General features: G+C 43.7%; 1 protein-coding gene across 1 annotated transcript in view; it reads right to left on the reverse strand.

The window, feature by feature from the left end:
* JAG1 (jagged canonical Notch ligand 1) overlaps positions 1-5,508 on the reverse strand; it is a 36,463-nt gene extending 30,955 nt beyond the window's left edge. Inside the window, exons 1-2 of the mRNA XM_055726182.1 lie at positions 4,804-5,508; positions 3,524-3,829 (exon numbers count right to left, since the gene is read on the reverse strand). Of these exons, the coding sequence (XP_055582157.1) occupies positions 3,524-3,829; positions 4,804-4,881 (384 nt within the window). The 5' untranslated portion in view covers positions 4,882-5,508. The remainder of the gene's footprint in view (positions 1-3,523; positions 3,830-4,803) is intronic.
* Between the last annotated feature and the right edge of the window lie 19,991 nt (positions 5,509-25,499).

Consider the following 25,499-nt stretch of genomic DNA (forward strand, 5'->3'; position numbering starts at 1 on the left):
CTATACGGCTTCATAAGCCAAGTTTCCCTTGAAGAAAGTCACTGAAGTCTCGAATGCAAGAAGCAAGCATATATATAAAATAAATATGTATATTTATTTTTTAAATAATCATCACTATTGTTTCAATTTTCTCAAGAATTACTAGCCTCTACAGGGGCAGCTTCCTCATACACCCTAGCTCCTTTATGCTGGTCTGCTGCCCTGTTTCCTAGCAACTTACTCAAGCCTCCCATCACTTAAATTAATTTATGGCCCACCATCTCCACACCCATTACTCACAGGGGTACATATCAAAACTGACAAAAGCAAGCCGCATAAGTAATTAATAAGACTCCAACACTTCAAATCTACATTATAACTACAAGACAAATCTAACAATGCATTTAAAGCACACCATTCTCTTTTCTTCTCCTGCATGATGAATTAAAGGCCTCTAATGCAATATAACTATTTTTCACAAACAGCATAAGGGGATAGCTTGACATGAGAAGAGACTTTTTTTTAAAGTAGTCAAGGCAACAAGACTTCTTTATGTTACTGACTCAAGCTGAAGCATCTAAGAAGAGCCTGCCTCAGACAGTAGAGCACAAACAGCACATATTCAGAGATGAGCATGAATATAAGTGCAACATGATTAACATTTCAGTCTAGCTCCTATTACCTTTACTGTAATTTACAGTTGTATGTATTCAAAGACAACTCTCATCATTAGCCACATTAGTAAATGCAATGCTTAGTCTCAAGCTTTTACTAAAGTCAACAGTACTCACCCATCTAAAGAAATTTAAGCTCTGAAATTTCAGCATCAGATTTGAGTTGACTAATTACGTTTACTACTTTATTTGTAGAGCTTTCAAAATGCCTAAAGTGATTTGTGTACACAATTTTAGTACCAGTAAGAGCTTTGCCACATTAGATATTCTTTTGTTCAAATGCCATTTGAAAGTCACAATGGCTAGCATAAAAGCTGTGTCCTACGGAAGTTAAAGCTGGGAGGCAGGCTTGATAATTGCAAACAGATTATCATCACAATCTCAAAAAGTGCATTTCTGCATGGGAACATGCAAGAGTTTATTCCAAAAATTCCAGTCTTAAGAACCTGAGTGTCTGAAGTTGTCGAGTTTTACATGTTTCAAAGGCTGCACTGGAGTTTTGTTGCTGCTGCTCTAGGATTCAAATGCTCAATTAGATTCAGCAGGACAATAGAACCATTTCTTTTACTAAGATGCAGGCAAGCTTAAGAAACTTCTCCCAGGGTCCCCACCCCCCAAATCCATCCTCTACACATATTTCCCTTCCCAGACCTATAAAGAAAGGGGTTGTGTTGTGAAAACTGAACGTGTTCCTTCCATCATTTTTATATACACATCTTCAGATTCAAGACGCTCAAATTACTGGGAGCAGCACAGAGGTCTAGTTAAAAAAAATCCTTGATGAACCTGACTTTTCTGAAAAAAAGTCAAAATCTGCAACACAAGCACTGCAGCCACTGGCAGAGCTTCAAATACCTCAGATTTTTACAAAGCCCTTTATCCCTTTGATGGCATATTTGATAACAGTTTTATCTCATTTCAAGTTAGAAAGAAAAAAAAAAAGAGAGAAAGAAAGAAAGGAAGGACTTGTAGTTCCAACACAGAATACTTTTGTTAACTCTGCTATTGTACTTTGTAATACTATCTCCTTAAAAACGCAGACTTGATTTCACCCTTGTGCCTCTCCAGCCCTCAATAACTCCAGAAGTCACAGCCGACAGAGGAGGCAGGCAGGAGGCAGCACAGGACATTTCAAGAACACACGGCTGTCTTGCAGCACTTGGCCATAGGACTGCAAAGGGGGTGTCTATGCTACAACTGGAGAAGGAATGGTTTTGGGGCGGGCTTTCCCCCCACAAAAGTCCAGGCCCTCCCAGCAACCAGTTCTTATCAGACTAGGAAGGGCCAAGCTTTGGAGGGAGCGGGAAGTCTACACATGCATCCACCTCGCCAGCAGCGATAGTGACAGAGGATAGGAAACAAGATTCACCCCACCCCTGCGTACATGTAAGAGCCCTCCTCCCCTCACAAAAATGACCTTAGGCATCTAGGTTAGGATGACTGGATTTTCAAAACTGCTGAGCATCAACGTATCCCAGGGCAGCTGGTGGGAAACTGTCTGCTCAGCACCTTTGGAGAAGGGGGGCAGGGGGAAACAGTTTTGTTTCCTAGGTGATCCCTAAATTTAAGAGCATAAATTCGGGAGTCTTCAGCTTCCATACCATAGTATCCCAGAGAGACATCTCAAAAGACAGAACACTGCATGTGCATAAGAGACCCCCAGATCAGTCGTCCTCAGTTTTTGCTTGCCTGCACACAGAACTGCAGGGCACAAAATAATGCACCTCCTGCCATCCAAGACCACAGCAGTCTTTATGTCGAGAAACACTACAGCCTTGGAGCCTGCATCTGTGGGTCTGTACTGGGCCATGGCCATTTTGGAAATATGGTCCTCGGTTTCTGTGCAGCAAGCAGAGGACTCCTCTGCAGAGCTGACCAGACCAAAGCTTCAACCCTCTTGAAGAAGAGCCCCAGAAGAGACAAGCAGCACTTCAAGTCTACGCGAGTGTTCTTTACATGACCAACAACAAAGCATGCTTCAGCTAATGAAGGGGTCACCCGTTCTCCACCTCACCGCTCCACAAGGCTGACCAGTATTTGCTAGAGTAGTGGGCAACGCTGGGAAAAGTGCCTGGCAAAGAGCCCCACCTCTGTGAGCCATCCAGTTTTTCACACTAGAGGGAAGCCAGAATCTACAGACCGCAAAGGCAAGCGGCCAGGAAAAGGTGTGTTGTGGGGAGGAGTGGGAGAAATGGACCAAAAGCTAAGGCCAGGCTTTTCTCAGTCTTTAGTTTCTGGAGTCTGCAAGTACCTCAAAACACAGCGAGCTTCCCAGGGAAGCTGGCAACTAGTTCGCTAAGAGCAGCAACGGCAGCTCCCATCAACACCAAGCTGTGCAGTGAGATTTCCCCTTGGGAGAAGCAGGAAGCCTTCCCAAACACAGCTCCAGGGAAGGAGGCCAGCTATGACACACACTTTTCACACGGGATCCCTCTACAGCCCCTAACCCACTGCTCTTTTGGCTTAAACCCAAGACTTCACTGGTTAGGGAAAAAGAAGGGGGGGGGGGGGGGGGGGAGAAAGAAAAACCCTGAACTTCTGACCTTCTAAGTCTCAAGAGACTTATTCATGCTGTAAAGTGCAGAGATACTGGGTTTGCTTCCCTGACCCATTTAGATCCCCCTCACTGCACATCTGACTTTCAAATTTAACAGGCTGTGCATTGTGAGCCCCAGGGAACAAAAACAAAAACACCACCACATTTCACTCTTTCTGTGCAGTGGATTCCTGACACTCTTGCCAGGATGCCTGCTCCCTCCCCAATCCTGGTCCCTTTCCCCTTGCGCAAGAAGTTAGAGCTCAGCTCACTATGGACATCTCAAACAGCACCATCCAACAGACACAGAGCCAGAGCAGGCCACGCAACTCACCGGCCAGGCGAAGCTGAAAGGGATAACAATCCGGTTCTTTTCATTATTCCGGTTGTACTTTAAATTGAAGGTATTTCCTCCAATGACAGGAGTGGATTTGGATCCGAAGCTGCAAGGACCGCCAGCAGTGACTCGCGACTGATACTCCTTCAGGCAAACTTTAAAATAGGTATCACACTCGTCTCTGGTGCATTTTCTATCTCCTGGGTTTCGGGTGCCATCACAGCAATTTCCATTTTGCAGTTCACCATTCACATTTTGCATGGATAAGATCTCCAACTCAAACTGTCCCGACGCTAAAGTCACCTGTTAATCCCAAGAAAGAATCGAAGAAAAAAAAAAATCCACAAAAAAAAGAAACAAGAAACAGTTACCTCACTTTTTTCCACAAATGCAATCTACAACAACTCTGCAAACAGGAGAAAGTAATTTTAAGTATGCTTTCAAGAAGCACACGCATTAAAAAAAAAAACAAAAAACCAACAAAAACCAACCCACACGCAACAAACCAAAAATAAAAAAGGCAACCACTGCAAGCTTTTCCCTATCAGGCATCCATAAGAAAGACTCGTAAGTCTTCCCAACTAAATAATGCCACTAACACTAAAAAAGAACCTTAAGTACCAACTCCATAAAACACTATGTGAGGAAGGCTTCTAAATCGTTAGGAAATAAAACTAAACGAAACCAAGAGTGCACAGGCGAGGGCAAACCCAACAAAACGATGGAACTAAAGCACCCTGGAAACACAGTCCCTCTGCCTTCACAGAGGTGCAGCTGAGACAGGGAAAACTGCCTCCCTGCTCAAGGCTGCCCAGCTGAGATTCAGACCTTGCTCATTAGTCACCCCAGGAGTAGTGCAATTAGACCTGGTTTAAAAACAAAACAAACAAAAAAAAAAGAAAAAAAAGAAAGAAGAAATTTCGAAAATAAGCAGTTTGCAGAAATTGCATTTTTTATTCCCAGGGAATTAAGTCTTGCTGCAAGGAGAACTTCTGCGTTTGCTATCTCCGCGGAGAAGTTTGCGGCAGCAACTCTGCTCTCCCTGGAGGAGCCCTGCAAAAGCGCCTTGTGCACCGCTGAAGGTTTGGGGTGTTTTAAAAGCTATCTCCCGCAATCACTGCGGGAACCGCGTTTCGCCGAAAACCGGCAAAATCCTTGCAACCCGCTTGGCGCGGCGGAGCCGCAAGCCCACCTCGGGCTCGCCGCAGCCGCCCCTCGCCCGCCCGCCCCTCCCGGAGGAGCTGCCGCCCCGGGCCGCGCGGCGCCCAGGTACGTACCTTTGCCCGCAGCCCCAGCAGGGCCAGGAAGAGGACGAGGGAGCACGCCGCCGCGGCTGCCCGCCGGGGCGCACGCATGCCGCCGCCGCCGCCGCGCTGCCCGCCCGCCCGCCTGCAGGCCGCCGCTCGCTCCGGGACGGCGTGGGGAGGGCCAGGAGGGGAGGAGGAGGCGCCGCCGCTGCTGCCCGCCGCCGCCGCCCCGCTCTAATATACCGCGCCGGCCGCGGCGCGCACCCGCGCCGAACAACGCCGCTTTTCAAGCGCTTTCAATAGCGCCCCGGTCTTCAATGCAAAGCAGCCCAGCCTCCTTTTATTCTCCTTATTCTCTCGCCTCCCTCTTTTCTTTCCCTTTTCTTTTCGCTCTCTCTCTCTTTTTTTATTGCGATTATTATCCCGATCCTTTTATTTCTTTCAGGTCGCCGGCCACCGCGCGGTGGAGGCGCGGCGAGCCCCCCGCCCCCCCGAGACACACACGCACACACACACACACGCGCACACACACGCACATGCAGCACACACACCGCCCGGGAGCCGGCCGCCCGTCTGGGAGCCCCGCCGCCGCTCGGCTTCATCTAGCCCACGGCGGCAGGCGGGGAGGCCGCCCGCCCGCGCATGCGCCCATCCATATGCATGAGGGGGGAAGGAGGGGGGAAAGGAGGGGAATGGCAGGAGCAGGGGAAGGCAGGTACTAGCAGGAGAGGAGGAGGCGGCGGCGGAGGCGGAGAAGAGGGTGCAGAGGAGGGTTGGTCGGCCGGCCGGCCGCGAGCGGGAGCGGGCCGCGGGCGGTGGCTGCTCCTCCGGAGGGAGGCGGCGAGCCCCGGCCCTGGGCCGCCCTGCCGGGTCGCAGCCCGCCGCCCCGCCTCCCGCGGGAAGCCCCGCTCTGCAGGTGTCCGCCGGGCTACCTGGGCAGGGCAGCCCCGCCGCGGCCTGGCTGAGGCGGCCCGGGAGCGGCGCGCGGGCGCGTTCCCGCGGCTGAGGCGGCGGCGCGCGGAGGAGACGGCTTTTCCCGCCCGCCGCTCGCTGAGGAGATGTGGGGGTCCTCCCTGCCCGGGAGCGGAGCGGGAGCCGTAGCCCTTTCCTCCGTGCCTCCTCGGGGCTGGGCGTAGGAGACACGAAGCTTTTGGGGTCACTTTTGCAATGGAAGCCTCCCTTGCCCCGGGCCGGCGGCAGCCGCCCGCCTTTTCCTGCCCCGCGTTACCTGGGGCAGCGCAGCCGTTATGGGGCGGGGGGCGCGCGCCTTCGTGGCGCGACCGTTGAGGGACCGTTGAGGGGGCGGCGGGGCCGCTGAGGTGATGGCGCTCCCTGCGAGCGGGTTTTTGCTCTCTGAGGGGAAAAGAGGGCTGGATGGACGGCCTGGCCTCTGAAGTGGCCGCTCCCCTGGCCAGCGGCTCTCCTCAGGCAAGCGGAGGTGCGGTCGCCCCCTCCTTAACACGAGGCCTCACTGCCAAGCATCTTCCATGGTTCAGGGGGGAACGAGCTGGAAGCAGGGCGCATCCTCAGCTACAGCACCTGGCTGATGAGTCCAGGGAAGACAGCTCTGGCTGAGTGCTGGGGCTCTGGCTGCCAGCGTTGGAGACATACTGCCCAGCTTCCCAGTAGATGTTGGGCTTGGTCAGCCACAACCTTTCAGGAGCAAGGTCTGGAGGCACATAGCCAGGTGATCACCTGTGGGACTCCTTGCCGCAGGACACTGAAAAGCCTGATAGATTGCCAGTCTGCACAGCAGCAAAACTGTTCAGACTGGGTCCCAGGGGAAGAGCCACTCATCAAAGGGCATTGAACCAAAAAATACCCCACCCCTAACTTTGTCTCTGGTTCGGGAAGTCCCTGAGCCGATGATCTAGGAGTTGGGCAAATGTGTTGGGAACTGTCACTACACTACTGCCCCTTTCTTCCTGAGGCACTGGAGACAGGAACCTGGCCTACATGACGTTCGGTCTGACCCAGAACAGCTATTCTTACGTCCCTATCTCCTATTCTACCCTGATCTAATAGAGTAGACGTGTGAATGTCTATTTTACACAACGGAGTCAGTGGTATAGAGGAAAACAAGATTTCTGACCTAATTTTGTATCCTTTGTTTTCATTTCCTATGGCAAAATCAAAGTGCATGCTTGTTCTTGGCTGTGGTACGATCTGTCCTGTTACAGAGAGTCTAAGGCTGTGAAACTGGTGGTATTTGTGCACCTAACCCTAGAACCATGCTCATACTTTGATCAGACTGGATCAAGGAGATCACTTCCCATTTGCAAGTTCAAAACTTAGATTACATACCAGCAATTTTAGCATGCCTGTGAGGCGCGCGGTTGCCAAATACTCCTTCCAGCCTCATCCAGCCCAGAAGTTCTAACAGTGCTGGTTGTTTTCTTACTTGCAGTCATTAAATTTTCTTAGGCTGGTAAACCTTCATGGTGTTTTATCCACAAAGCGTCTGCAGTCTGGTGATACAAGAACCAGTGCCTCTCTCCTTTTTTTTTAGTGGGTGTTGGTTAGCTTCCGCAGCCTTACTCATTCACAAGTGCCACACATGTGCTCCTCTGGGCCTTTAAATACCCTGCTGCTGGCTGGTATGCTCTGTACCTTTAGGGCAGGTCTGGAGTTGGCCTTTCTGCAAAAGGTTACTCCACCTGCTTGACTCTAGTGCTTAGGAAATCCAGAGTTCTGGTTCCCACAGTGCTTGTGACTCAGCAGTGTAGCTGCCCTTAAACAGAATTACTCGTCCAACAACTCAAAATGCTTTGCAAACACTAATGAATTAAGCCTCCCGATGTCTTGAGACATGAAGCGCTATGACAGGTAAACCAAGGCAGAGTGTGAGTCCTGTGCAGAAGCTCATTTCAAACCCTCTCCCTTGCAGCCCTGAAAGAAATTTTGACCTCACAGAAGTCAGAAGTAAAATCCCCTTAACTTATGAAGACCAGGATTTCACCCTCGAAGTCCTATCTCCTGCTTTTCTTCACTGAGCCCTCATGGCCAGATCTTTAGCCACTGCACAGCAGCACTGAAAACCAATTGAGCACGGTGCATTACACAGCCTGAGGATCTTTTTAAGAGGCCCACTTCACTACATATACAGCAATGTACAAATTGCTTCATAGGCACAGGGAGCCTGAATTGTAGTTGCTTTGAGTAGCCTGAAACGGGTGCATGTAAAATTCCTGCTGCAATGCTCTGCTTGCATATGTCCGTATCTCACGAGGTGCAGAGCTGATGCGTCTTCCTTTGAGGCTGGTGAAGAACTTTTCAATGTCTGGCACTCAGCTTTTTACATTGCGTAAAGTTACTTCCTGCTAATCTTCCTATTCTGACATAATTAGATTACATCCACATTAGAAGCCGTTACAAACATCTAGTGTGCCAAGGTCCAGTGTTACAGACAGTACTTTGCTTCAGGCCTGAATCAGTTCCTTAATATAGAATTAGATCCTGCACCACTGAAGCCACTGGGAGAATGCCCGGTACTTTAGTGGGATGAGGATCACAGCCTTTAGAGGGAGTGCCTGGCTTACGAGGGTCAGGTGTCGTGAAGTCAATTCTTTGTGTTAGGAAAGTTGTAATTTCCTTTTAATGCTTAGTGACTCATTGAATCATGGCTGTGAACAATCCCACAGGATTTCCTTAGATTTGTGATACCTGAAGGTAAGCTTGGAATGGCGCCCCTGGAAAAATTCTTCAGGGACCGGATCCATCTCATTTTCAAGTCAGTGACTAAACTTTTGTTTACTACTGTAATGCAGATCAAGATGGTTGCATAATCATGGGGGCCTGATCCTGCATCAGCCTTCTATAAAGCAGCAGAAAGGGCTAGCAGAAAAGAATCTGTTGAAATGTGGAATCTGTAGTCATAAAGAATCCATAAAGCTTGACGGTCTCATTTCACAGCAAATTAAGAAGCTAGAGGAGCCCTCTGTTTCTTCAGATTTTTATAAAAGATGTTTTGCTTCTCGAAATTAGCCACCCTCTAAAATTCATTTGCTGCAGTTTTAGATATTATTATGACCAAACTGGGTGAAAGTGGAAATTTAGTCCACTTGGAAAATCCTTCATCTGTAAGTTAAGCTTCCCTATTGTAAGGAGAAGAACATATCACTCCAGTCAATCATGGATGGGTGAGCTTTTAGATAAGGCCTTTCCTGTAATACACCCATAACACTTTATTTTCCTCTTGCTGTACTGGAACTGACCTCCCCACTTGGGTGAGTGTCGTGGAAGCAGAGATAGGGACTGTGCCATGCTGCTTGGCTGACACGCATTTCAGAGCAACACATTCCAACAGATGAACCCATTTGCACAGTTGAGTGATCTAAACTTAGAAAGCTAATTTCTCTAATTACAAAGTGAGACTGAACTCCTGTAAAGCTTTTCATCACCTGAGTGGAATGGGAATTGCACTTCCATAATCACTTAATGTTTAGAAACTAGTTGGAAAGAGTTTTGTGGGGAGGCCACACCCCATGTTAGACTATTTCACAAACGGATCAGGAGAGAAAACTACCTCAAATGAGAAAGTTGAGCAAGTGGCAGAGGTTAGGAGAATGAGTGCAGTTTACCAAACACGGAGCAGTGCATGCCTACTTCCATAAAAGCTTCACTTCTTCAGTCCTTTGATTTCTTAAAGTGGTATCTCTAGGCAAGCTTTCCAAATGAACAAATGATTTTGGAGAAGAAGATGCTCTAGTGACCAGAGACCCAAATGCAGTTCACTGCTATAAGCACTTACTTTCCTCTTTCCCTGGAGCATATTGCTTAAGAAAATTAAATTTTCAAGGCTCCGTTGTGTATATTGTGCATGAGCGTTTTGTGACTTTGAAATTCCCACCTTAGTTTTTCTGTACTTTAGCTCCCTGGAATTAAAATGAGGCACTAAATCCAATTCAGAGGATACTCTGAGAACAATAAAAAATAAAGACTGTGCGGTACACAGAAATAACTGTAGTGAGAACCAGTAAAGTCCCTGAAAGAGTTAAAAGTTGTAGATCAAAAAAATATGTCTATTGTAGAGCTTTTAACTTTCATCCAACTGTAATTAACTGAATCCATAACATTATTGCTTTCTGTCACAGCTTAAAATTGAGACCTTACTCTATTCCAGAGAATAGTACTGTTTCTCCTTCAGTTCCCTTTACTTACATGCATATAAAACCTGCTTTCTGGTTGTTTCTCTGTTAACCCTTGAAGGATCAGATGCCTCCACGTTAACCTGTGAACCCAATTGCTTTGTCCTTCAGTTATCCTCCCCAGTGATGAGATTCCTGTGCACCAGTGATTTGATCTCAAATCCCTGTTTTTTAAAAACGGAAGAGCTGAGACTACAGTTTTAGGTCTGAGTAGGGGTATGGCTTATCAAGCTAGAGTAGCTTCCAGTAGGTGCAAAGACTATGACACTGAGCAGTGCTGGCACGTCTGTCACAGACAAGATGACACTTTCATTTGATAAGCAGAAACCTCAGCTATTCTTGTCAGTTGTAGAAAAGGCTGCACTGAAACCTAGGCTGAGCCCTGTTTCTGATAAACAGTGGATGCTTTTAAGAGAGCTCCAAGTTTCTGGTAGGGTTTTCCTCACAACTTTCTGCAAGGGTGCTTCTTTTAGCCAATTTTATTGAGTAAGTGATCAAGTTTCTTTTTCTTGTTATGAAAGTATCAAAGTGCCTGAAGTTTTCATGTAGTTTTCTCTTCATTGTTAAATGCATATGATAGTATGTGTTCAGTGTGCTCTCAATCACAAAGTATCCTAAGCGTGCAAGACCGAAGTATACAGGGCTGTCATTTAGCTAAGGAAATGACTAAAAAGGAGAAAGCTGTGAATTTAAATTTGGGTGTACAGTATATGACTTCTTGCCCTTGCCCACTACTATTCCATGGCTGGTCTAATATTCTGGGTCTTGGGTTTACTTAGTCCTGCATGGTGGATATAAAGGGAGTTGCTTCATTTGGCATGAAAAAACAATTAGAGGTGTTAGGATTACTAAAATCCAGATTCAGCCCAAAATATAAATGTCCCTAAATCAAGGAACAAAACCCTTTAAATTAGGGATGTGCTTAAGTCACTTGCTGGAACGGCCAGTGAGTCAAACCTCAAAGTCGGGTGGATGGGAATGACCCTGCTGATCTACATGGAATACGTTTCTCCGGGGAGTTAGGGGTATATACAGTGGCACAATGCCCTCTGTTTATCTAGTCCCTTGGCACTGCCTGCTCCCTGGGAGAAGGAACCTTTTTGCGTCAGCTCAATATTTTTAAAGCACAGACCCCAGAGGGTGGCTAGCATCCGCTGTGGTACAGATAAAGCCAAGGTCCTAGGCAAAGGGGCTGAAAATGGCTTTCTCTGTGTCCATCCTTTACATAGGAATTCAAAAGAAACGCTTGACTGTTCTGCATGTTACAACAGTGCCACTGGCATGCAGATGTTACCTGTACATGCACTGTGGGCTTGTCTGTCACCGGTCATGAGGTGAGAGATGTGACAGGACTGTATGTTAGAGCCAGCAGCATTCAGAAGAGTCTGAGTCTGCTCCAGTTTGGGAGTTTTGGTGTTTAAACACTGCATTTTGAAGAAGGTCCCTATCAATTTCAGCAGTTAATTGCTTGAGGTTCTCCCAGACCCACTCTGGAGTTAGCTGTGATCAAAGTGCCTGCAACTACTTGCAGGATAGAGAAAACAAGAGTGAATGGGAAAGAATGGACTAAGAACAGGCTGGGGGCATCATGGAGAGATGTCAGATAAAAGGCCTTACTCTTGCGAGTATGAGCAAGATACAGTGCCCTGTTAACCTGCCTCTCTAATTGAAGGTTTTTGCTTTGCACTTTCCACAGTACCTGGAAGGTTTTATTTTCCTGCTTCCCTGCCAGCTGTTCTGTCTCACAACGTTTTCAAACTCACAAGAGAGACGGTTTTCTCTTCAATTGCTCCTAATCTTGGCCCTGGGTCATGGACCACTCCAAGTGTGTTGAAGAACATCTCTGATTTGTAGCACTGTGGCAGCATGACATGCTTGGTGAAGACCTGAAAGAAAAAGAGCCTGGCTGTAGAATTGGACCCTTAAAACCAGCTAACTTCTTTGAAGGTAATTGAATTACCCAGTGTGCATCCTCTTTATGTCTGAAAAGGGCCACAGACTCTCGCAGATCCACAGTCTGTGTGTTGCCCTGAATTGTTGGGTTTTTATATATAATGATGATTTTTATTTACTGTGGCAGAGGGGAACGAATGAGAATCTGCCACAACTTGAACAGAAGCAATTCCACACCTGTTCCTTTAAATGCACATTTGTGGTTGGCTGCCTTTTATTGTCCTCCCTTCTCTGGGGCTGCAGGGAAGCATGTGTGTGTGTGTATGTAGAAGGATTTCCCAGCCTAGTGGGTGACCTCTCATCTTGCTGCTCCAAGCAGTGGCTTCCCTCCCCTTCTTTCTTTCCGATATTTATTGGAAGCACGTGCTAAGGAATCTGTGAGCCTGCAATGCTAATGAGTGCGTGGCACAGAGCAAAGCAGGGCACCAGATGCAAAGGGACAGGCACGGTTCCTAATGAGGGAGTCCCGAGACCCATCTGTTGAGTCTCGTGGGTCCTCAATGAAGTTAGCTGTGCAAGGTTGCCAGAGGAGGTTTTTTTTCTCTAATGCTTTTAGTTCTCAACAAGTGCAATCCTGTATAGAGCAGCATGTCATGGGGTTAGGTTCTGTTGTTACTAGCAGATAATGTGACTTTGAAAAGAACACACACCCCCCAGCTGAAAGGAGGATAACCCTCCTCTACCCCCTTCCTTCCCATCCTTCTTGCTCAGATCAATAACAGGTCCCTAAGCACAAAGCCTGCATTCTTTTATTCTCAAATTAGAGCAGCTGCAGCAGCAGCACCACAGCTCATTGGAAACCTATTAGCTTTTGAAAGACTTAATCCAGTTTGAAAATAACTAGTGTTTCTCAATCCTTCACGCACTCACTCCCATAAGAGGCAATATTCTTAGGCTGCATTGAGAGTGGACTAGGCTTATTATTATAATAACCCGCATCTCTCTCGGTGTCCCAAAGGGGCAACAAAGAAGGCAAAATGTCAGTTTCCCAGCTTCACATGGCCTAAGAACATCAGATTTACTCTGCTGTATCACACCCTATCACTGAGCTTTGCCGCCTACCATCCTGCCTTCAATAGTGACTGATATTTTGTGATTCGCTTTCCAATTTCATAGTTTTTAAGGCCAGAAGGGGCTATTATGATAATCTATTTGACCTCCTGCACAACACAGACATTAGAATTTCATCCTAGGTGGGATAAAAACTGGGAGCAGCTGGATTCTTTGATGCTGCTCTGCTGGGCAGAGCTGATTTTGGGTAGAAGGGGTTTGCTCACCCGTCTTGGCTTCTTGTTTAGCTTTTGTATCTAATCACCCCTTCACTGTGGATCTCCCTGCAGCAACCCTGCAAAGTAGTTATCCCTGTTTCAAAGGTGAGGTTCGGAACTTCAGTGATTGCTATGCCCTTCAGAGACATTTAAGCCACAAATCCCTTGTGAGGACCATAACAGCGAGGAAAAAAGTTTTCTGGAACAGGGTCCTTAATCTTATGCCCCAAGTTACACTGGAAATCTGTAGATGATCAGGGAGCTTGTTTTCTCATTTTTCTTGAGTCCCAGCTTAGTGTGTTTGCTGGGACATCTTTCTCTGCTCAGTGTTTTCCTGCACTGTGCCAGTCCTAAACCTTTCCTGTAAGTGCTGCCAACTGTTACCGGTATTGATGGTACAGATATTTTGCCAGTAGTAGCTGGAGTAGGACCACCAACTGACTTCCTGAAGGCCACTGAACAGCAACAGCTTTTGATTTCTACTGACCTGGACCAGATTCAGTGTGGTGACCTAGAGCTAAGGGGCTCAGTATCTCATTACTAATCCTTTGAGCTAGCCAATTCCTTCCACCAAGTCAATGTTTTCTAAAGTGTTAAAAGACTTTTCCTGCCTGCCTGCCCGCCTGCCCATTAAATCCTGCTCTTCTGTCCGTGTCCTTGGATCAGCCTAATCACTGAAGTGGATCAGTTTCAAGTCTTAATGATGCAAGCTGTGGTACTGACAATGCAGAAGATGGCAGGCAGTGCAGCTGAGGCACTACGTTGCAGGCAGTGGGACAAACACAGGTCTTAGGTGTCTGTCTTAGGGCAACTCTGAAGTGCTGCTTTTGTAATGCCTTGCCAGCTGGGACATGTTGTATTTCCTGCTTTTAACTTCTTTATCTGAGATTTACAATTTATATATGTTTCCAGACAATTTAAATCCAGAAAAAAGAAACCAGGCCTTTTCCTGCATCATCCACTGGCATTACTGTTTTGGTGCCTCAAGTACTAATTCTCCTCTGTGAGATTTTAATGTTCTCACTTTCTGAGATGGGGAACCTGACTTCACAAAATGAACCACACAGAGAGCCATCACTATGTTCTAATGTATCCTCATTATTAAAGTCTTGTATTTTGGAGATACAGAGAAGTATGTTTCAAAAGAGAGCATACAGAAACCCACTATGTTTTATATTAGAATCTGCAACAGCCTCATCTACATACACTTAGCAAGAAAGAGCTTCCATTTTCTTAATTTTAGATTGGATACAAAACAGCTTAGAGGTTTGGATACTATATATATGTGCCTCCTCTTCCAGCAAAGCTTCTTTGTAATTCATATAGTTTTACAATGGTATACAAGCATATACATTGCTCCATGTATTTGCATTCCCTGCCCCCCCACCCCCCCATATATCTGTATGAAAAAGAGGAGCTCTTCTTAGATATTTCAGTTACTCACCCTTGATAACTGTTTTCTTACTATTTACTCTGGTAAAGTGGGCATAGCTGTGTTTTTATGAGGAATGTTTTTCTTCCTGCAAAGTAGTAACTCTGTTGTCCCACTACTTACGCAGCTCTATATGTGGCGGTGTCTGTCTGCGCACATGCTTGAGTACAAATTCCCTCACCAACTTTTTCTTAAAAAAAAGATTATTCACAAAGTGCATGTCTGCCTTTGCATATAGTAGACCAGTCTGCAAATGAAAAGACCATAAATCTTCATGCTTCTGCACTTGCTTTTACAGAAGGCGTTGTATATTTGCTGAGTGATACTAACCGCATTTGCCCTTACTTTCAGTCAGTGGATCAGGATACTTTAATTCTAGGCTATGTCATTAAGAATATTCTCACAATAATTGGTCTCCAGAATCATAGTGGGTTCCTCCTTTCCAGTACTGGTGATGTCAGTACATATTCTGTTACCATTTGAAACTAAGTTCTTAATGTGGAGCTTGACATGAAGGCCCATGCCTAGTAAAGACACAGAAGCAAAATCTAACAGTGTCCTTCCTCTTGCTAGTGCCTTGTTTATCTGAATTGTTTCCCAAGTTAACTCCTGTGGCCTAACCCCGTAGAAAAGAAGATCTAATCTCTAATTCTCCTCTGGGACTATGCCTGCAAGGTCCTTGAAGAATATATCCTGTTTCTCAGTCAAAGAGTCATTCCGAGGATGTGTCCTGTCTTCTTATTTGAAGATTGTTTACCTGTTATTTATGAACTGTGTTTTGTCTATGGACTATTCCTAGTATGGTGGCATTGTGATGCTTATTGGAGAAGGAGGAAGGATTAAAAGGCTCAGACTTTGTATTCAACATCACATATTGTATGCAGAAGGATTTACAGTCATATTACAAATTCACAAAGCCCAGCTAAACCTTGGAGGCAGCAGGAATTCTGCCATCAGTGGAAGATAGATTGAGTTAGTAGTAGAGAAATATTGAAAGAATTCATAATTACCTGCTCTGATGATGTTTTAGAGCAGCATGGTATCTGTTGTTGGGTGTCAGATGTGGAACAAAGTATTAACCATTTCAGTGTGATGCTAAAATAAAAACAATTCAAGGATCAAATTAGATATGAGTATAAATACTCAAACTCGGCTGTTAAAAACAGAATGCTCTTATTTATTCTAGCTAGGATTACAGTTGGCAATTTTATTAGAGTATGAAGAGGCCACTTATTGTTACAAAGAGTTTTTTTCCTGAAAGGAAGGCAACCAGTGCTGAAGAGCTGAAAGCACTGAGCTGTGCTCATTTGGATTAAAAATAGGTGTTTTGGGCCAGCAGAGCTTCAAAATAAGCAAATTCTCAAACCAAACAGTTTTCCTTTTGGTAGCCGAAAAGGAAACCACACATCCAGGAGGAATGTAGATCAAAGCAAACTCTGCAAATGATGCAGAAACACATAAAATAACAAACAAGTCTGGTGGGAAGAGGGGAGCTTTTGTAAGTAGATAGGTCCGTTCATATTACACTGAAACCAAATGCAAGATTACTGAAGAAGATACCTGAGAGGGGCATATAAGGCTATAGATTTTTCTCCTCAGATGTTTTTTTCCAGCCTGTTTTTGCATGTCCATTGTATTTGCAAAGTAACATATAAGGGACATACTCAGCAGCAGATCTCACTGATATCAACTTTTGCCTTTCACCACTCTTATCTTACCTTTTACTTTCCTTCTCTCACTAGCTTCCCTGAGCCTCCCTCTGCGTAAATCTGTGGCAAAACATGTTTGTTTTAGTGCTTTCCCATAATGCTGTTAAAGCATATCATCAAATAATCTTCTATAACTAAATTTTCAATATTTGGGTAGTTTAACTTTTCATACTTTCTGAACAGAACAATTCTGAATGTATATAGGTATTAGCTGGTTAAATGGGAATGCATTTTTTAATGTGTTATATATGAGTACAAATCTACCTCAGAACTGTTTTTAACAGAAAATACAAAGACAAAGTTATTGCTAAATGTTTTTAAAGTCGTTATTTTACTGTTGTGTAAGTAAATATGTTGCCGCAATAATCAATATTTGTAAAAAATGAATTGATAGGGATTTGGCAGTTGTTGCAGTGGAGTCACTCTTTAGCTTAATGACTTGTCCAGTCCTTTCTTGAATGCATCTTCATGAAGTGAATGGGCATATGAATCCTGAACACCTCAGGGTTTTGGTTCACAGAATTCTCAATACAAGAGGAAGGACCTTGCAGAAGGGAGTAGGGTCCTTTTTCCAGCAGCCATGAAGAGTCTGGGATTTCTGGGATAGCTGTGTTCCCTCCTGTGGGTCCTGCAGACCTCTCCCTGTCTCTTTTGTCCTGTTAGCTCCTTCCATGTGCCTCTCAAGCTGAAGAAACTGCATGTGTGGCACCAACCTCACCTTTGGTAGGAAACAATTCTTTTCTTGTGTAGAAGGTAGTTTATTTAAACTAGGCCAACAAGTGAGAAGGCAGCCTTTCTTTATGAGCTACATTTCTTTGCACAGAACCAAATGTGCCTCTTACCTCTCACCCCCCACCTCTTGCTTCTGCAACCACATACCTTTTGAAAGCACCCGGGTTCGTATTGCCTAAGGCTGGAGCACAGTGGATTCCCCAGGGCTCTATAGATGTGAGGACAGGACGCAAACTGGATTGACGCTGTCCTGGTAGTTGGAAAGATTCTAAGATTCTATTTCCTTTTTTTTTTTTTTTTTTTTTTTTAACATAGGGCAGCCCCTTTTCTCTCTGCTTTCGAGAGCAGCCTGCCATCAGGAAGGGCAGGCCCCACTGCACCCATCCTGTATAGGTCACAGGATATACGTCGCACCTTCCCATCTTCCCCTTGGCTGCACACAGAAAGATGCCTGCTCATTGTGTGATGGGCAGGTTACTGTAGAAATGCTACTCTTCTGAAGACTGTCACTCTATGGCTGTGGGGTAGGTGGAAAACAATGCTTTCCTGCTGTACCAGTAGAGGCTTGCTTGTGTCAGACAAAGATTTCCTCTAGCAAATTTTTATTTCTTTAGGACTCTGGAATTGTTTGCCAGTTCTTTGAACTTTTTTTTAGCATGGACACTTTTAGCTTGAACAGAGACTAGTGAAAGTTTGAGCTCTATATCTGGGGAAGCTCATCTTTGTGTAAGCAGTGGACCAGTCAATAGGCTCAATGTATCAGATTGTTAGACAAAGGGGCAGCCTGCAGCAAGAGGGATGTTTGTACTGTGGGCAGAGTAGGCTTTCTTAAAAATAATAGCCAAGGGTAAACACTATCGATTCACAAGTTAGATGCTTATGAAAAAAATGTCAGCCCATTTGCTAACCCATTAAGAAGGGAAATAAGACTTGACAGTTCACTATGCTGTGATTCTAAGCATGAGTTTTCCCTTAGAAAGAGTGCTTATGGTGCTCTGTAGGCAGGGTGAATGCACTGCAGTCATTGGTGGTAGGTGATTGGGAAGATTTGTTGCTACACAGAAGTTTGTGCATGGCTTGGTTTTAGGTTGTTTCAACCTATCCACATTAAGTGACAAAATGCAAAGCTGTCAGACCTGAACTGGCCTTCTAAAGCTGGCATTCTAAAAAGAGTATGTCCATACAATGACTTCTGTTTTTCTGCTCAAATGTGGTGTTTATTTTTGTGACTTCAGGTTACAAAAAAGCAGGGGGAGGCAGTTGTTGAAAGATGATAATCACCGAGCTCAAGCTAGTTTACTAAGGGAAACTTGCTACTAGAGGAGGATTTTCGCAAAATTTATTCCCAAGGTGATGCCTTCCAAGTACAGAAGAAATTTACATTTGTGACCTCCTTTGTTCTTGGTAGACATATGGCCAGCAGGTCTGATATTCAGTCAGCACTCTGCATCCAGTGGCTAACTGGATGATCCTGGTCACCAGAGGAGAAGATGCTGGACTTGCAGAGTTTTGGGAGGAAGTTCATTGATGGGAGAAAGGTTGAAGAGGCCTTGATGAAAGGCATGGAGTAGATCAGCCCTAAAGCAGGCTGGACAACTCAGTAATTTTATGAGTATTTCCAAGTTGCTAGAAAATTTCTCATTGAGTTCAGGAGTTGTTACACTGTCCCACTGTGTTTAACTGGCCCCAGATGAATGGAAAGTCATATGAGAACAACACAAATTGCTTGGTGAAGGCCTTGTACAGAGATGAAGAGTGAAAGGCTGATGCCTGTGAGACAGCTTCCAGTATGATTGTGATGGTTGCGCTTAGCACTGATAACTGGTATCAGAGATCAATTATATTAATCAGGAGACAATCCCTAGTCCATAAAACTGAGTTTAAGTAGTTGGGACAGAAAAATGGCATAGAGACACAAAGTGAATTAAAGTGTGTAAAAAAAGCCTGCTTAGGAATAAGCGCTTAGCCCAAACCTTACACAAAATCAACCCAATCAGGAAATACATACTTCAACATGAAACTGAAGACATCAATTGTCTGAGGTTCTTTTGCTGAAATCCTTTGCTGTGTGCCCCATGACTACAAGGCTAGTTTTTCATTCTGATAACTCAACCAGTGTTGATAAACATAGCAGAAAAGCTGATCTAAAAGGACCTGTGGGGTTTTTATTTTACACATTTTACATCTGGACACAGCTTTCTAAAACATGATTGAATATTTGATAACTTTGACCACAGTTAATGGTGATTAGTCTATAATTCAAGGATTTTCAAAAATAAATAAACAATTGCCCCCAAACTTCTAGGAGCTCAAAAGCCTGTAAAGAAGGTCTTTAAACATTCGAAACAGCTGCTTTTACGTAACCGTTAATATAGCTATTTTATTACAGCGTGGTTCCTTCAAAGTATCTGTTATGCTTACATATGTTAGCACAAGAATTGTATCTCACTCAAAATAGTTATTGGCTTTTTGTCAACAAAAAGCTATAATCAGAATAATTTTCATATAAGCAGTACTTTCCCAATGAAAGTCCTGCATTCAGGAGATTTCTAACAACTCTGAGCTTGAAAGGGACTGTTTTCAAAAATGGAAAATGCTATTAATATCATTATATTCTAGAGAAGTCAGTTACATAAGAAGGAAAGCAATATAGAAACATGAACACTGTCATACCAGGTAAGATATCCAGTGTGACAACACTTGTCAGTGTTGGTCAGTACAAGGGGCAAAGAAATTAGTAAAAAATTAATTATTTGCCTAGAGGAAAGAAATGTCCCGAACCTTTAGTTGGTAGTTTGGATTAGAATCACAGGTCTTTGTAACCATTTAGTTGTATCTTGTTATAAATAACACTAATTCACTTTGAAATGCAGCATTTTTTGTTTCCTAGTTGTTTTTCTTGCAGAGTTCCATAGATGATTTATTAATATTGAGACTTTTCTTAAATCACTTTTAAATATTATTTTTCTACTGTATTGACAGAACCTTTGTCTTTTGTTATGATAAAGGCTGAAGAGAACATGGCTCATTCTGTATGTTTAATCTGTTACTTAACTCTCATCTCATTTTCTTTTAACCATGATAATCCTAGTGTTTTCAGCCTATTTTTTTCCAGATATTTCTTTAAGCTTCGAGGCACTTCACTTGCCAGTCTATGGACCTTTTGTTTCTACTCTCTTCTCTCCTTCCTGTCGATTCAGTGTTTCAGATGGGGAACTTACATAGCAACACTATTGTCATAGGAAAGTAAAAAAAAAAAATTATGCTAAATGCCCATATATTATAAAAAAACATCTAGACAAGATTTTACAACACTTACTTGTCCAAGGTTCTTATTTTTTAGGTTTTAGGCTATCAAAGTAGAAGTATAATGAATTCTGTTGCTAAGAAAATAACAGCTTGGCTGAACCAGGTAGGCATGCTGTGCTGCTACTACTTAATAATTACAGTTGAGTGAAAATAAAGGTATTTAAATTACAGGAGAGCTGCAGCACTGAGCATGACTTTTCAGCCTGAGCATGATCTTTTATATTGCTGCTGGAGGTAAGCTGATGGTGACTCATAGCATGATGGTACTGAAAATCTGTTGGTTCAGGGCCTGTGGTCTTCTACAGGATGATCACATTACCATTTTAATATTTCCTGTACATTTGGGTATCTTTAATTCTGGATTCCATGTTTTAGGAACGCTTGCACTGTCCATATTTCAGAGCATCTTGCTGCTGACACTGAGCATTAGGCAGTGTGAATTGCTCGTTTCAAGTGATCTTGGTCTGTGGTAAAAAGAACAGGAACAAGTCCAGCACACACAGAACAACTGGCTTTTGTTTACTGTGTCAAAACTGTAAAACCATAAAGGGAGCAAAAGCTGAAATCAAGGGAAATAGAAATAATGGAGTGGGAAGAGAAAAGGAGAATCAACATTTGACGGTTCTTCTGTATGAAACAGAGATCTGGGTTCCGGCAATGGGGAAAAGGCATGAGTCATTCTTCCAAAACTTTGCTTGATGCAAGAACCCCTTCATTTAAGTTTGGATTTTAGGTTCTTGGAGGTGAAGAGATTACCTATCAGCAAGAATTCACCAACACTCCCTCCTTCTCAGTTTGCAGCCTGTTTCATCAAAGCCCAAAGTAGCCTTACGTGATGATAAATACACTCAAGACTGCTAGCTAAAGCTAGGGTCTTCCTCATAAGATGCAGGGAAAGCTGTCTTAAGTTTTATTCTTAAACAAAATATGCTTTCAGTATTCCTGGTGGAGACTTCCCACTCATTGAAAGCTACTGCTTCCATGAAAAATCTTTGGTCTTTTGGAGTATTTTAAAACAGATACTTTTAGGAAATGCTATTGCTTTGGGGCATCTGGCTTGTAATCAGTCACTCCTTTCAGAGTCTAACTCTTCTGTCATGACACTGATCCAGAGCATGCCTAGTGTGGTCCTGGGGAGCCATGTGCCTTATATGTCCATTGCAACTTGCAGGAGGTCAAGTAGGGGGAAGCCAAAGGATTTGTGCAAATGGTGGAGCCAAGCAGAAGGTCAGGGATGGCATTTTGTGGCCATGGGAAAGAGACAGCTCTTTCTCCTGGGTCGGGATGAGTCTCTGTCAGTGCTGAGTCTCAAAGGATCACGGGGCTTCCATGGCTGACACCCAGTGTTCTTAATTTTGTGGTGAATAAGAGCCCTGAAAGCACATAATTTAATCTGCCTGAAGATAATTGTTGAAATAAATCATTCTCTTGTTTAAAGAATAAATCTTCAGCAAGTTTCAAGAGACCCTACAGCACTACAGCACTGCTGATTTTAATCATTACATAGGGAAGTGTCTATACTGCTTAGTGTTTCCAAACCAGCAGTGCTGCTATTAAAAAGTCAGGCCTGGATATAGAAGCTGTCACAATTCAAACAAAACTTTTTTTGGGATTCCTGAATTCACAGCTGAAAGAGGAGAGGCCTGGAGAGCAGATACCCCACGGTCCTCTCTAGGTTTAACTAACCAGTAAGTTGCACTGCCATTTGGTGCCTCAGTTTCCGTGTCTGAAGACTGGGTTCTGTGGCTGGCACTCTGTAGCACATTGCCATTCTGGAGGGCAGAAATGCTTCAAGAGAAATGGGTATTTTTGTTTCTTGGTGTCGATGGGCTGTTGCTGGAATATGGGTTGCATATGACAGGAAATGTGCTGTGGTGTGTCAGACTGTACCACAGAGAGCGATTCCAGTCAATGGTGGGTGATTTTTATCGGACTGCGCTGTGGTCATCCAGTGGGCTCCCCAGGGCTCTGCTGAGGAGTTTCTTGTTCAGTAGCATGTCCTGATTTGCTTGAAATTTTTCAGGGTTTGGCTGGTCCACAAGGAATTTTTTTTGGGTGTGATAAGGATTGGTTTGGGTGAGATGCATTTGAGCAAAGTAGAAATTACGCTGGTCAGCTGAGGTCTGGGGAGCCATGCTTCACGGAACTTCCCTGTCCTTCATTTGGGAACTGCACTGTGACAGAGACCATTCACTACAGAGGCAGGATGTGGGCTTTAATGACTAGCTAAGGTGTTCTGTGACCAGTCATGGGTGAGATAGGGTTTGGACAGACTAGAGCTTCTTTTGAGGCTTGATTGTTCAGTTAGCACTTGGCAATTCAGTTGCTTCTATGATAGCATTCTTGATACCCTGGCTGGTTAGTTAAAAGGCATTTTCCTGCTAATTTATGATCCTTAAGTTAAACAGCAGAGATATTTGGCCCTTTGTACAGAAACTATGAGTCCATGATTGATTGCAAGCAGATTCCTGCAACTTACCCCTTTTCCTTCTGGCCACTGGTTGAACACCAGAGAAAGTTGGTGATCTTGATAATCTCCCATGGTTTTGTTCATTTCTTCTTTTTCTTGGAGAGCACTTGGGTATCTTGTTTCTGGAGCTTTTTGGGAGGAATGGACACTGCTCTGATCTTTTTCCACTGCAAACAATCCCTTTTCTCACTGTCCTCCACTCTGGGAAGTACTTACAGCTCAACTGAAGATGATCATAATATAAAAAAATAAATTCATACAGATTTTGGCACAGCACCATTTGAGTAATTCTAAGTGGTTGGGAATTAATTCACTGTGCCATTTAAGCTACTTTGAAGAAGAAGAGATCTAGCTACATTTTATTTTGGTTGTATTTTTTATGAAATGTGTGGAGTTATTGGAACCAGATATATTAACTTCATGCCATGCTGATGTACACCAGTTAAAAATTTGTCCCCTGGCATATGGAATCAAAAGCTGAGGGTTTTCTCAGACACAGATGCCACCCAGTTCCCTCGATTCTAGGTATCCTATCCCCCTGGTATGTTGCTGTGTCTAATAGATATGAAAATACTGGGTCCCTGTGCTATTTCCATCAAGTTATCCATTTTAAAAGTTTTTGTCTGAAGCAAAATATTTGTCATGTGTTATTAGAAGGGACTTACTGCAGAGTAAATCAAGAGTAACTGGAAGGATTTAAAACATTGTAAAATACCATAGGATCATACAATACTTTGGGTTGGAAGAGACCTTTAAAAGTCATCTAGTCCAGCTGGCAATGAGCAGCGACTTCTTCAACTCAGTCAGGTTGCTTAGAGCCCCGTCCAGCCTGACCTTGAATATTTCCAGGGATAGGGCATGTACCTCCTCTCTGGGCAACCTGTGCCAGTGTTTCACCACTTTCATCGTAAAAAAATTCTTCTTTATATCTAGTCTAAATCTGCCTTCTTTTAGTTTATATGCAAGTGTGGGATATGGTTAGCTCCAAAAGTGGTGTGGGTATAAACAGTATGTCATGAACCATTCTATTGTGTCTGAGTTACAATAACATACATAAATCATAGAAGTATAACATGTTATAAGCACAAGCTTTCATAAGTAATAATTCTTACAAATTTTCATTTGCTTGGGAGCGGTTGTCTTTGTTCGAAGTTGAAAAAAAAAGGTAATTGATTTACAGTATTTGTACATCAGCTTTGAAAGAATAAATTGTAAAAGAAACAGTACTGAATCAGAGGTGTGATGTTTCCAGCTATCTTTAGAGGGAGATCTGTTTTACAATGTGTTTCAGGTGAATATGAATACACAAATATGATGCACAGTGCCAAATGGAAAGAAAGAATAGACCTGGGAATAAAAGAAGACTGTAGTAATGTGATTATGGTAATGGTCAACAAGTCATAGTCTTGTGCTTTTGTTCGCTGTAATTAACTTCTTGGAATGGCACAGTTGCTTTCTCTGTGCTCATCAGATGGCCTTGCTTTTGTGTCCGCAGTCTGTTATTTCTCCTGCAGGGACTGCAAGCCTCCAAGTGCATTACTAAATGAATTCATTGCTGGAACAAAGATATGGTAGTAGAATAGAGATTGATATCTTTTGTTGTCAGACATTCAATACCATATAGCAATCCAATTACTTAAGCTGTTTCTATCAGTCTTATTACGGCTCGCTATTGAGGCATGCTTTAAAGCTGGATAATTCTGTCTTGCAAGAATGTAGTGGAACAGATTAGAGCTTTAATGAGAAGGCTTTCTGTGGGCTAGGGCACTTCCATTGTATGCGTTGGGATTGAGGAATCATACCTAGGCAAAGGCCCAGAGTCATTGTTGCAAAGACTGATCAAAGCGAAGCCTGAAATCTGTACAATTGCTTGAAGAAATTTTATGGGTTATGAAAAAAAAAACACCCCAAACTGGTAAGGTTTCTGTTATTTTCTATCTGTTGAGACTGTTGTATACTGGGAAAAGGAAATTGCTTATTGGAATTCAGATTGTGGAATGGATATCTCATTTTCTGTCTGAACTTTTCCTCCACTGTGCTATAGGTCAAATTCTGTGCTTAGCTGTAGCATTTTAGGAATGCTGGCAGCCTAAGTTCAACACAAGACTTCTTCTGCATACAACTACCCAGGATAAATGCTTGGAGTGGAGGGTTTCTAGTGCACAAATACAGCAGGAAAGAAGGCTTCGGTAATTGCATGTAGAGCAGGAGAGATTAGACTAGCAAATAAGCCTTCCCAGGTTTGCATCCTTGCTCATGCTCTCTGTAGCACAAGGCTGGTGTAGGTTGAGTCCCAGGACAGCACAAAGCTGGACTCAGTAAGACCTCAAAACTGAGGCTGAAGTGTAGAAATGGAAAATAGTTATTTTTCTGTGAGGAAAAAAATTTCAATAATATAAACAAATATATTTACTTTGCAAATATTTTTGGGGGAAGTTTGCGTATGTAAAACACACCTAAGTTTATTGTGGGAAATATAAGCAGTAGAGACTAGGGAGATGCCAGACTAAGTTTATATGTTCAGCGAGACAATTTGACTGCTTCTTGAATATATGATTTCTGATGGACTTTGAAAACATGATAAAAGTCTCCAGCTCTCTTTTAGGCCTCAGCAGAAAGTGATTTAAGTCAACACAGTGTGAACAGAGGCACCTAGGAATTGCTAAGGTTGAAGTAAACTGGAAACATAGATTAGAATGCTTTTGT

This window comes from Falco cherrug, chromosome 13, assembly GCF_023634085.1.
Source record: "Falco cherrug isolate bFalChe1 chromosome 13, bFalChe1.pri, whole genome shotgun sequence".
NCBI classification, from domain to species: Eukaryota; Metazoa; Chordata; class Aves; order Falconiformes; family Falconidae; genus Falco; species Falco cherrug.